This window comes from Bombina bombina, chromosome 3 (assembly GCF_027579735.1).
Source record: "Bombina bombina isolate aBomBom1 chromosome 3, aBomBom1.pri, whole genome shotgun sequence".
Taxonomy (NCBI): Eukaryota; Metazoa; Chordata; class Amphibia; order Anura; family Bombinatoridae; genus Bombina; species Bombina bombina.
In genome coordinates, this window is record NC_069501.1 from 235,720,681 (window position 1) to 235,735,190 (window position 14,510).

General features: G+C 37.2%; 1 protein-coding gene across 1 annotated transcript in view; it reads right to left on the minus strand.

Annotated features, from left to right (window-relative positions):
• The window catches only part of SARM1 (sterile alpha and TIR motif containing 1), a 59,268-nt gene extending 52,954 nt beyond the window's left edge, over nt 1-6,314 (minus strand). Inside the window, exon 1 of the mRNA XM_053705230.1 lies at nt 5,860-6,314. Within this exon, the coding sequence (XP_053561205.1) occupies nt 5,860-6,314 (455 nt within the window). The remainder of the gene's footprint in view (nt 1-5,859) is intronic.
• Between the last annotated feature and the right edge of the window lie 8,196 nt (nt 6,315-14,510).

The following is a 14,510-nucleotide window of genomic DNA, read 5'->3' on the forward strand; positions in this document are numbered from 1 at the left end:
TGTGGCTGGCAAGAAAGGGTATAAAAGAAGAAAATCTAATGACATGGCCTCCTTGTTCACCTGATCTGAACCCCATTGAGAACCTGTGGTCCTTCATCAAATGTGAGATTTACAAGGAGGGAAAACAGTACACCTCTCTGAACAGTGTCTGGGAGGCTGTGGTTGCTGCTGCACGCAATGTTGATGGTGAACAGATCAAAACACTGACAGAATCCATGGATGGCAGGCTTTTGAGTGTCCTTGCAAAGAAAGGTGGCTATATTGGTCACTGATTTGTTTTTGTTTTGTTTTTGAATGTCAGAAATGTATATTTGTGAATGTTGAGATGTTATATTGGTTTCACTGGTAAAAATAAATAATTGAAATGGGTATATATTTGTTTTTTGTTAAGTTGCCTAATAATTATGCACAGTAATAGTCACCTGCACACACAGATATACCCCTAAAATAGCTATAACTAAAAACAAACTAAAAACTACTTCCAAAACTATTCAGCTTTGATATTAATGAGTTTTTTGGGTTCATTGAGAACATGGTTGTTGTTCAATAATAAAATTAATCCTCAAAAATACAACTTGCCTAATAATTCTGCACTCCCTGTATATAAATCTAAATATATATATATATATATATATATATATATATATCTATATATATATATATGTGTGTGTGTGTGTGTGTGTGTGTGTGTGTGTGTGTGTGTATGTTAAATCAAAGGACACATTAAAATAAACATATTGTGTTAAAAAAACAGCAGAGAACGTACTTCTTAATTAGCCATTAGAAATGCTCAGTGTAGCCACTGCCTAGAGTGAAATAAGGTAGCTGCCATGCTGAGAACTTAAGTAGCATTCTGCCTTTTCTGAGCATGAGCAAGCAACTGGCTTCCTGTTTCTCTAGCATTCACTGGGAACAATAAGCCAGCTAAAGTTGCTCTTGAATATTTATAACATCAATATATGCCTTCCTGTATAGACCCTGCCCCCTTGTGGGGCTGTAAAAGAAAGTAATGTACTATGCACAAATAAGGTTAAAAACTAAATAAAAGGTAAAATCATTTAAAAATGAAAAATAATACATATTAAAATGAAACAGACAGTTTATATTTCTTTAAATAAAGGCCTTATTATTTTAAGTATATTACACCAGGCCTCAGTCATGTATTGGTTTTATACCTTGTGAATGAAAAGAGGCATCTAGTCTAGTCATAAGAAACTATTGTCTATAAATTTGAGTATTTAGATTTGTAGATGTTATTTAGTCAAAGCTGAATTATTACCATTTTCTTTATTATTTATAATTCTGAAAATATAATACAATGATGGGCCATCACTGTAAGATTTACAATCTTAAAAAATTTAACTTTCATGAGTCAGATTGAGCATGGCATTTTAAACAACATTACAATTTACTTCCATTAACCAAATGTGCACCGTTTTTTTATATTTACACTTTTTGAGTCACCAGCTCCTACTGAGCATGTGCAAGAATTCACAGAATATACGTATATGCATTTATGATTGGCTGATGGCTGTCACATGATACAGGCAGAGTGGAAATAGACATACCTTTGAAATTTGTCCAAAAAAAATCTACTTCTCATTTGAAGTTCAGTCTACGGGGCTGAATTATCAAGCTCCGAATGGCGTTTGATGCCCCTGTTTCCGCGCAAGCCTTCAGGCTCGCCGGAAACAGCAGTTATGAAGCAGCAGTCTAAAGACCGCTGCTCCATAACTTGTCCGCTACCTCTGAGGCTGCGGTCTTCGATCCGCACGATCCTATATGATCGGGCTGACTGACACCCCCTGCTTGGCCGCAAATCTGCAGGGAGCGACTTTGCACAATCAGTTTACCAGAACTGCTTGTGCAATGATAAATGCCGACAGCGTATGCTACATCGTATCATGTCTGTCCACACTTTAGTAAATCGGCCCCTTAGGGTTAGATTGGCGCGAATGTGCAGGGGGCGGCATTGCACAAGCATTTCACCAGAATCATATCCGCCCAGCAGTTAATTAATCTACCCTTTAGTGCTATTATACGTATTTTTATTATGTATTTGTTGTTTATGCAAATCTACTGTATTCATTGGTCCTTTTATACTTACTTCGTGTTGCAAATTCATCATATTAGCTCTTGACATTTTTCATGTTATGGCCAGGCTTACATTGATGGTGTTAAGAAATTTTGTCTGGCCAATAGCCATTTAAATGTCTGCCAAAAGAAAAAAAAACCTCTAGCAGTTTACAAAGCTGACAGATTTTCATTTTGCGCTCACCAAATGTTGATGATAGAAAGTTATTTTCAGTACTCACTAAAGCCAAAAAACAATAATTTGTGCCCACTGTGCCCAGTTTACATTAAGCCTGTTAATGACTTACAAGTTGCTGTGTGCTGCTGTTAATGAACTCAAGTTTTCAGCTTCCTCTACTTATGTAAAGCCCTTTACAAGTAGTATTGTCAAATGCAAAATATTTCAAAATGAGTAAAAGACACACATATTTAATAAAACATATGAATATTTAGTAATTATACAGAAAATAATATTTTCGGCAAGTTATTTTCAGCACTCACTAAAGCCAAAAAACAATAGTTTGTACCCAGTTTACATTAAGCCCCTTTATGGGGGCACGTTAAGATAGCGCCGCACTTGTAATCTAGCCCTCAATTTGTTAATTGCTGACATGATACAAGCTTCACTGACACTCTGAGCAGCTGCACGATTTAAAATGCTGGTGCACTTAGAATAGCTATGCTTTACATGCACGTGCAGAAAAAAGCTAACATTAAAACAGTGATAACTTTTACTAGAAGCATTTTTGCCAATATATATACTATATATACAGTATATATATATATACTGTATATAAATATATACTGTGTGTGTATATGTTTATATATATACTGTATATAAATATATACTGTGTGTGTATATGTATATATATATATATATACTCTGTGTGTGTATATGTATATATACTGTATATAAATATATACTGTGTTTGTATATATATATATATATATATACTGTATATAAATATATACTGTGTGTGTATATGTATATATACTGTATATAAATATATACTGTGTGTGTATATATATATATATACTGTATATAAATATATACTGTGCGTGTATATGTATATATACTGTATATAAATATATACTGTGTGTGTATATATATATACTGTATATAAATATATACTGTGTGTATATATGTATATATATATATATATATATATATATATATATATATATATATATATACTCTGTGTGTGTATATGTATATATATACAGTATATAAATATATACTGTGTGTGTATATGTATATATATACTGTATATAAATATATACTGTGTGTGTATATGTATGTATATATATATATATATATATATATATATATATATATATATATATATATATTGCAAATGTGTTTCTATTCAAAGATGTAATTCATCTATGTGCATTTAAATTTTGACTGGATTGTCCATTTAATTAGGGAGGAATTTGTAGAGAATGATGGAGACCCCAAATATTTGACAATTTTGCCATGTTGACTTTATTTGGCTATCTTTAACAACACCCCAAAATACTATGGCCTAAAACTACATCTCCCCCTACATGTGTAACAATCTAACTATGACCTTCAGAAAATGCAAACCTCCTAAACCCACTGGAGTAAATCTTAAATTGACCATAACTCAACCCAATGCAAATATATTCTTCTACCAGTAAAGCATTATATCCACATCCATACAGTCTCCACAGTAAGGCACCATGCCACAAAAACCGTCTGTCACTGAGTGTATGTAATTAAATATTCACTTCATGCACCTGATCTATAATACATACAAACTAGATACTTATGTTATAATGGATAAAAGGGCGAATATAAAAACACCTTCTATAAATACAATACTGAAGCAAACATGCTGTTCTACCCTGGTTTTGTCTTATTAACTAACTAAGGCAAACACATGTTAATGGAATCTATATATAAATTGTACAGAACAAAACAAACACAATACATTATTAATTCAATAAGAATTCTCTCCTAACCTCAGTAATTCACCTACACAGAAACAATACAAATCGTAGGGAGGAATGTCTGTATATCTTTCTGCTTTGCCTGAAGATCTAATACTCATGATGAAGTAATGGAAGCACTACTTGTGGTTAGAAATCTGTGCTAGCCTGATTGTGTGTATTCTTGTAATCTTGTGGTGTGCTCTCATCATGACTATTTGCATCACTTGCCTGTAATGGCCTGATTTTCATAAACTCGCTGATATAGAGAGAAAACCTTAGCTTATTTTACTGAGCTCTATAAAGTAAGTGCCCTCCTTTATATAAAGAATATTAATGAACTCCCTTAATGACATACAGTTTCCAAGGTAACAATAGCCATTAAAAAAATCCCTGAGGACCTCATAATACTGACGAGGCAATTTATAGAATCTCGCCAGACCAGAGATCTTTAAATCATTGGGGCCGAAATGTATGGGGTTTATATCTTCTATTACTATGGGTTGATGTATCACTTAAAAGTGTATTTTAAGCCACATTAAATAGGTAAAATTCATTTAACACTTTTTCAAGCCAATTTCCTTTTTTTCTATACAGTTAATTCACTAAGGAATAGAGAAATAAGTAAGACTTGAATGAATCAGCTGCATATAATAACATAAGCTAGAAAGGCAGAGAGGTTATAGACAGTAAACTGGTAAACTGTAGTGATATTTTTCCAGGGCTGGACATTTCCACTTTGCAGCAGACAAGTAAGTGATGAGACTCTAGAGACTTTGGGGTACATTTATGAAGCAGCGGATGCTACTTATTCTGCACAAGTCTTCCGAGTTAAGCGTATGCTGTCAGCATTTAGAGATGCAGGGCGGACATGATTTGCTATAGCGAATCATGTCCACCCGGGGTATGATAAATCTACCCCTATATACTTTGTGTGTGTGTGTGCGTGAGTGTGTATCTGTGTGTGTGTGTGTTGTGTATGTACTGCATGTGTGTATCTGTCTGTATCTGTGTGTGTGCATATCTGTGTGTATCTATATCTGCTTGTACATTTTTGTGTTGTGTGTGTGTATGTGTTGTGTGTGTATGTGTTGTGTGTGTGTGTGTGTGTGCATATCTGTGTGTATCTATATCTGCTTGTAAATTTTTGCGTTTGTGTGTGTATGTGTTGTGTGTGTGTGCATATCTGTGTGTATCTATATCTGTTTGTACATTTTTGTGTTTGTGTGTGTATCTGTGTGTATGTGTGTGCATATCTGTGTGTATCTATATCTGCTTGTACATTTTTGCGTTTGTGTGTGTATCTGTGTGTGTGCATATCTGTGTGTTTCTATATCTGTACATTTTTGTGTTTGTGTGTGTATCTGTGTGTATGTGTGTATATGTATGTGTGTATCTGTGTATATGTATCTGTGTATGTGTGTGTGTATATCTGTATCTGTGTCTGTTTATACACTTTTGTAAAGTGTGTGGGCACCTCTTTTATTCATGTGTCACTGAGTGTTTATTTTGTAAGAACCAATGCCATTACATATGTATGTGGATGTTAGTGCATATTGTGTGTGTGTGTGTCACTGTGGATCATTGAACTATCATTATGATGAATTTAAATAAATTAGAATAAAACAAACACATTATGATCTGATATAACATTTTAAAAAATGTAAAACCTGCCAATTTGCCATATAACATGGTAACAGTTTGTAATGTATTTAATATACATTTAAATATACAATTTTAAGGTTCAGGAGCCCTGGTTTGCAGGTGGTGAGACCTTTTAATGTGTTACGGATGTAAGATATATTTTGCAGAAAGTAAAGTATTATAAATTACCTGTTCTCTGAAACTAGAATCTGCTCCAGGAGCTGGCAGGCCTGGTATTTCACCTCATTATCAGTTGCCTGAAGTAGCTGAAGAAGAAGGTCCAGCCCTCCTTCCAGTCTGATGACTTCACACAACCCCTGGGCAACTTCTCTGCCCACAGTTGGCATGACCCATGCCTCCTCCACTACTTGAAATATTTCTGAGATGCTGTGGCAAATACTCTGCGCACAAGGTGCCTGCTTCAGATTTGAGATGGAAACATGTAACTCAGGCAGGACTTTATCCAAAGCCCCCTGAACATCTGTACTGACCCCAGGAGAGACATCCTGAATTACAGCTTTGCCTCCAGAGGTCTGCCACCAGCACATGTTGTTGACATAGCTCGGTACTAGAAGACGTTCACTGCTAAACATGTTAAAAAGCTTGTTGAGATTATAGGCAGTCAGAAGAAGGATGACGACCATTGGAATCTCTAAAGCATCTCTGGACACACAGATTAGATTTTACTTTAACTCAAACTGCACTATAAAGACAGTACCTTTACATTGGACAAGCAGAGGGATTTCCAAGAAGAATTGCACTTATAAATAGATGTGTTCCTGCATGATTATACTTAATGCAGTAAATACATACTAATGATATCACCTAGAGGATTATGCTGCTAAATCTAAATGTTCATAGATTTAAATATAGATATCTATTGAAGGCACATCATCCAAATACTATTACCAGTTTTACAGCAACAGCAGATAGAGTGATCAATCAGAAATAACAAAGGAGACCAAATAACAAATCACTCTGAACAAAGGCAATAAAATGTTCATACACAATAGGCAGCAAAATATGACCGTTATATAGGCTATAACAACCAGATGAAATCCAAATGAAAACATAAACTGATACCACATTACAACAAACAAATTAAAGTTAAATATAAATATTATAGAACTTGACTAGAGCTCAACAAACCCAAGTCTAACAAATGTATTTAAAAATCCTAATGCTATAGACACATCATAACACACAAGCTTTTATACAGGGTAAGTGACTCCTGAACTGACAAAAATGCACAGTCTCAGGAAATACAATAGTCTATCAAAGAAATCACTTAGATAAGTTAGATACGTTTAGACGCTATAATATCTCAAACCTCTTACTCACATGTATGAAGCAATAACATCCAAAGTATACCCACAATAACCCTTAATCCTCTGTAAGGCTTTTATCCTACTAGGATCTCACTGATTATCAGATCTCCCATAGCATGCTAATTATTTTGGACCACTTCTAAGACAGCAGTGACTTATTCTATCCCTAGGTTTCTCTTCCTTCACCACTCGTCATCTGTATTAAATAGATTTGCTCTCTCTCCTTCTCTGTTGTCTTGCACACTGCAAGCATCTCTTACCCTACCAAGAGCTGCAAGGTGACGTCACCCTGTCTACCCCACCCCTTGGCAACAGCCAATTTTGTCTCTACGGCAACATCATCCTCAGCCTCTGTCTTGTTCAGCTTGTGCAACTGCAGCAAATATGCAGCCTCCAATCCATTCAGCTTCTAGTTATATGCATAGTAACAGAAAGCTCTGCAAATAGTATTGCTCTATGTAGAAAGCTACAGACAGCCCAGATATGCCCTGTCTTTGGGCATAATATGATCAGCTGCTACAAAACTTCCAAGGTGTCTCATTTTATTAATGTATTATGCATGGGACATGTCTGTGACTAGGAATATAACCTATTACAGTTAAATAAAGTTAAAAAAAATTTAACTTCACAGTATTTCTCTGGAAGTTTTTTGTAATATATCACATAAATGCTGGGTGAAAACTAAGCATCTCAATTGTCTCTGGTATTTTATAGGTTTAGAACTTGAACATATGAAGAATTGATGTATGAGGTATGTTATTTGTGTGACATAGATGAATGTGCATGTAAGGCATATTACATGTGTAAAGTGCTACATGATTTCTTGTATAAGGTACTAGTACAGTACATGAGCAGAGCTAATGTGTAAGGGATGTTGCATATGGGGAAGTAGACCATGTGCAGAACTAATGTATAAATTATGCTACATGTATGGGAAAAGTAGATGCGCAGAAAGTGTGTAAGGCATATTACATACAGTATATGCTTCTATGTGTAAGGTATGCTCTATGTATGCAAGAGATGCACGTGCAAGGCATGTTACATACAGTATATGGTTCTATCTGTAAGGTATGCTCTATGTATGCAAGAGATGCATGTGCAAGGCATGTTACATACAGTATATGGTTCTATCTGTAAGGTATGCTCTATGTATGCAAGAGATGCATGTGCAAGGCATGTTACATACAGTATATGGTTCTATGTGTAAGATATGCTCTATGTATGCAAGAGATGCATGTGCAAGGCATGTTACATACAGTATATGGTTCTATGTGTAAGGTATGCTCTATGCATGCAAGAGATGCATGTGCAAGGCATGTTACATACAGTATATGCTTCTATGTGTAAGGTATGCTCTATGTATGCAAGAGATGCATGTGCAAGGCATGTTACATACAGTATATGGTTCTATGTGTAAGGTATGCTCTATGTATAAAAGAGATGCATGTGTAAGGCATGTTACATACAGTATATGGTTCTATGTGTAAGATATACTCTATGTATGCAAGAGATGCATGTGTAAGGCATGTTACATACAGTATATGGTTCTATGTGTAAGATATGCTCTATGTATGCAAGAGATGCATGTGCAAGGCATGTTACATACAGTATATGGTTCTATGTGTAAGGTATGCTCCATGTATGCAAGAGATGCACGTGCAAGGCATGTTACATACAGTATATGGTTCTATCTGTAAGGTATGCTCTATGTATGCAAGAGATGCATGTGCAAGGCATGTTACATACAGTATATGGTTCTATCTGTAAGGTATGCTCTATGTATGCAAGAGATGCATGTGCAAGGCATGTTACATACAGTATATGGTTCTATGTGTAAGATATGCTCTATGTATGCAAGAGATGCATGTGCAAGGCATGTTACATACAGTATATGGTTCTATGTGTAAGGTATGCTCTATGCATGCAAGAGATGCATGTGCAAGGCATGTTACATACAGTATATGCTTCTATGTGTAAGGTATGCTCTATGTATGCAAGAGATGCATGTGCAAGGCATGTTACATACAGTATATGGTTCTATGTGTAAGGTATGCTCTATGTATGCAAGAGATGCACGTGCAAGGCATGTTACATACAGTATATGGTTCTATGTGTAAGGTATGCTCTATGTATAAAAGAGATGCATGTGTAAGGCATGTTACATACAGTATATGGTTCTATGTGTAAGATATACTCTATGTATGCAAGAGATGCATGTGTAAGGCATGTTACATACAGTATATGGTTCTATGTGTAAGATATGCTCTATGTATGCAAGAGATGCATGTGCAAGGCATGTTACATACAGTATATGGTTCTATGTGTAAGGTATGCTCCATGTATGCAAGAGATGCACATGCAAGGCATGTTACATACAGTATATGGTTCTATGTGTAAGGTATGCTCTATGTATGCAAGAGATGCACGTGTAAGGCATGTTACATACTGTATATGGTTCTATGTGTAAGGTATGCTCTATGTATGCAAGAGATGCATGTGCAAGGCATGTTACATACAGTATATGGTTCTATGTGTAAGGTATGCTCTATGTATGCAAGAGATGCATGTGCAAGGCATGTTACATACAGTATATGGTTCTATGTGTAAGGTATGCTCTATGTATGGAAGAGATGCATGTGCAAGGCATGTTACATACAGTATATGGTTCTATATGTAATGTATGCTCTATGTATGGAAGAGATGCATTTGCAAGGCATGTTACATACAGTATATGGTTCTATGTAAAATAATTTAGTTCTGGAGTCGCAGTGTTGAAATCAAAACTTTCAGCTTTATTATCCTTAAAAAACAGGTATACAGGAATGCTGCCCTTCAGACACATATTTTGATATCACTATTTCTATATAAGTAAGGGTTATATGCAACATAGGTTATTTTCAAAGTAATATGATTTATATGTATTGAACAGAGTCATTGGAAAGGAATGAGTTAACCTTGGTACTGCCGTTCAGCCAATGAAATGTTTTTGCACCTTTTTTAAGCTCTGCAGTAATGAAGGTTTTTCATGAGCTATGACTACGGCATACAGCCGAAACGCGTAAGCTTGTTGATGTTATCTGAAGGGCAGCATTCCTGTATACCTGTTTTTTAAGGATAATAAAGCTGAAAGTTTTGATTTCAACACTGCGACTCCAGAACTAAATTATTTTGCCTGGATATGAGCCGAACCCCTGGAGCCAGCAGTCTAACATTTACCCAGTGACAAGCTATTGGTTACGTACGAGGTGGATGAGTGAGGACCGCTGTTCGGAACCGAAGCATCAGGGACTTCTTTACCCCCCGCAAGTCGGCATCTTCCGGTGACATCAGACCTGTGAGCCGGGTGAGTCACGATGGCGGCGACTGATGGGACAGCTTGTTGAGTGTGGAAACTCCAAGCATGGTATATGGACCAGCGTGCGCCCGAAGTGAATATACTCACGGCTCTTCAAGTGCAGGCACCATCCCGGTCTCAAGCCGTGAAGAGGGGGGTAAGTACCTTTAGAATTCCTTTGAATCCTCATCCATAAGCTGACATAGGTCAGAACTAATCCACACTGGTAAAACCACGGAGGGGTTTGTTCTTTTTCCCAGCTGTGGGGAATGAACTTTTGTATATTTGCCTAAGTGTACGGCTTCACTTAACCCCGTCTGTGGATCCGGTGAATTAGCTGAATATTGTTGATTGACATTGGGACTGCTTACTGATTAAAATATATAACAAGCAGCTAATTTCAAGACAGCGTCTTATCCAGCATACAACCCTATTTGTTACGAAAGACGGAACAAGGTCTTTTTTGTGCGACAGCCCGTCTCTCAAGACATTATCCAATACTGATTTACAGTACTTTTTTCCTCATATATAACAGATGAAATATATGGTGATTTGAGGTGGAAAGTGAAACCAAGTAGCCTAATTATTCACTTTTCTGTTTTCCTCCGAAAGTTGATTGTAGACTATCACACTTTGCAGGTGGATTTTTGCAGTGTCAGCAGAACAAGAACATTGGGAATTGTTCCCTTCTAAGTGTGACATCGTCTGTATTTATTTATCTCTGGACTCTACTCATACCGGACTTTACTAACAGTATCATGGACTCTGGCCTATCATTTAATGGTGGCGACCGCAATCATCTACAGGGGATATGAGCTAGATTATCAGGGCGTTTAGCCAGCTTTAAGCTCATTATAACCTGAATAAGACCATAAAGGTCAGCCTTATAGAAACAGAACATTGTGTGACTTTGGGTTGCTAAGGTGTAAGGTTTATATAACTACCTATTAATACATTGTGTATAATGTTATTTTTTCTCCCTATATGTTCAGTCATATGTTCTTTATAATCTGAATAAGACCATAGAGGTCAGCTTTATTGAAACTGAACATTGTGTTGCTAGGGTGTATGGTTCATTAACTACCTATTGGTACACTTTGTATAATGTTATTTCTCTCCCTATATGTTTAATATGGCTAGTTTGTTTTAGTTGCAATGCACTAAGATTGAAATAACAGCAAAGGGGGTTCTTAATTTTCCTCTGGGTATTATGTACGATCATCATTATAGGTGTCAATTGTAGACAATGTATCTAGGTTTATCTTAGGGTACATTTGTTGGTTGCAGACAGGTATGTCTAGACAGCAGTAATACTGTCCTGGGTCCACTTACTACATAATTGACATAATAGGGTATTGTACAGAGTAGACACACCAAGGCATAGGAGGGTATTATACGGAGTAGACACTCTAAAGCTGCAGATTTTTGAAAACCAAAGGCAGCTTTTTCATAATTGCTACTCATTTCACTTCAATTAGGTGTGAAATTAATTACTTACAACGCCACCATAAATAGACTAGTGTCAGTAAGTCCATAGCAGTAAAAATGGAAGTAGTGGCCATTAATGCAAGTGAGGAGTATTTTTCTCTTAAAACTCTACAGGAAAGAGATAATAGCGCATATGAATTGGAGGAGGTATTTTGTACTGATAGGTCTAAATTTACTTTAGGCAAATTATTTGAAGAGATGGAATTTTTGTTACTGAAGGAAAGTAAATTGAGATGGGATATAATGACCCTTAATAAATATCAAGAATTGAAAATCATACCTAGGGGCCTAAGGGTAAACAAATTTCCAACTTTTCAAACTGATGACCGCGAATTTATTAATGAATGGAATATGATCTTGTCAGATTGCTCTTTACGTTTAATGGTCCTTTTAGTTGATTACAAGACTAAAGCCCTTAATGTAATCACTGTACAGATTGAGACAATACAGGTAGAATTAAATCACAGAAGAGAGGCTTTGGAGTATCCAAAGTATGATAGCATTTTGCAAAAAACTTTAATGGAATCTAAGGTATTGCTGATCACAACAAAGCACAACAAGTATCTTAGAGACCAATCTGACTATGACACAAATAGGGTATATGTTTGGAACAGGAAAGACAGATTTGAAGGCCGCAGAGCATATAATAGGTCACGTGGCAGAGGAAGAGGTAGAGCTTCCTTTAATAACAAGAATAATCAGGTGGTAGATAATAAGATGCAGAAGGAAGGTGCAGTTGGGTACCCCAAGGAGAAAAAGGTCCAGTTTTCAGAAAGTGAAGCTGAGTCCTATGACGAGAGCTCAGCGTCGGGTGGGGAAGAGAATAATGATTCATCCAATTTTCCAGCACCAGTTATATCTGATCAACTGGTAGTGATAGCAAAGGTTCCCAGCACAACTATGCCCTCTATTTTGAAAAAGCAACATCAAGGGGGGTCCAAATATACACCAGATGACACAATTTTTGCAGGACCACCAAATGAAAGTAGGGTGGTGAATGTAGGCCAAAGTGACAAACAAGACCTGGAACAGGTTTTTTCCCTTCCCCCAAAGAAACCAGAGGGTGGGGGGAGAGGAAGAGGGGGACAGTCAGGCCAGTCAAGCCACATCCGTCAATCCACCAGACGGGGCAGACAAGGGAGCAAGTATCAGTGAATGATATTAATGTAATCAATTTGTCCGATTATATTTTGTCTGACATGGAAATAAAAGTGTTGAGTTTGGGACTGGGCTTTGTTCCGTCACAAAAATGTAACCTGTTCAACACCCTAATAGATGTTAATAAATTAATTAGAGGACTAACAGTACGAAAATTCTACTCAAGTAGGGCGAATGAGGACATAAATTTGACCCCTTTGAAGCAGGATAGACACCAAACTACCGATAAACTTCCATTCATGGAAGAATGCGACATTTTGAATTTAGAAACTTTGTTGCATGAAGGAGCAACAGATGATGTTGTGACGGAGGTCCAGACGCCAAAATTCAAGACATCATCTAGGTTCTATCCAATGCAATACAGGGGAGACATATTGGAAAGCTTCCAAAAGAGAGTCGAAAGGGACTTGACATTATTACACCAGGCCACACCTAATAACCAGTATAATTTGAACTATAAGGAGAGAGAAGCTCTGAGGAAACTTCGAACTAATGATAATCTGGTTATTAGAAACGCAGACAAAGGTGGCTCGGTGGTGGTAATGTCAAGAAACCAATTTATCACAGAAGCGGAAAGACAGCTACATGATAACAGATTTTATCAGGTGTTCGGAGGGGACCCTACAAACAGATACAGGAGAAAATTGGCGCAGATCATTGACGATGGCAGGGAACTAGGTATTTTGGATGGGTCTACCTGTGACTTCCTCTTGGTGGACAATCCAGTAACACCTATCTTTAATCACCTACCCAAGGTGCACAAATCCCTGGAGGGGGTCACGGGTAGACCCATTGTGAGTGGGATAGGTTCACTCCTTGAAAGGACCTCACAGTGGCTTGATGGAATTTTGCAACCCATTGTGGGGAGACTAACTAGCTTTTTACAGGATACGACACACGTTTTGAGGCTGATGGAAAACGTGGCATGGGAGGAAACTGACATGTGGCTCACCATTGATGTTAGAGCACTGTACACCTCCATACCGCATGAGAAGGGTTTGGAGGCAGTTGAATTCTTTTTGAGGCGAAATACAGGCTTTTCTGAGGACTCAGTGGAGTATATACTCAGAATTACGCGCTATCTTTTGACACACAATTATTTCTCCTTTGAGGGGGTTTTCTATCTCCAGCGATGCGGGACAGCAATGGGCGCCAAATTTGTGCCCTCTTTCGCCAACCTCTATATGGGGTGGTGGGAGCTGTCCCGTATCTATGGAGATGGGAACCCCTACAGGGGAGATATACAATTCTATCGGCGCTATATTGATGATCTGCTCCTGGTGTGGAGGGGAACAGTGGAAAATGCAAAGACTTTTGTGGATTGGTTAAACAACAACGACTTTGGGTTGGAGTTCACCTTTGAACTAAATAAATATCAGATACATTTTTTGGATCTCACTCTGAAAGGGATTCCCAAGGTCGGGGTTGAAACCGAAGTCTACAGAAAGCCTATAACAGGCAACACCCTACTCCACGCCAGGAGCAGTCATCCAAAACAGGTGTTTAGATCGGTCGCAAAGGGCCAATTTACC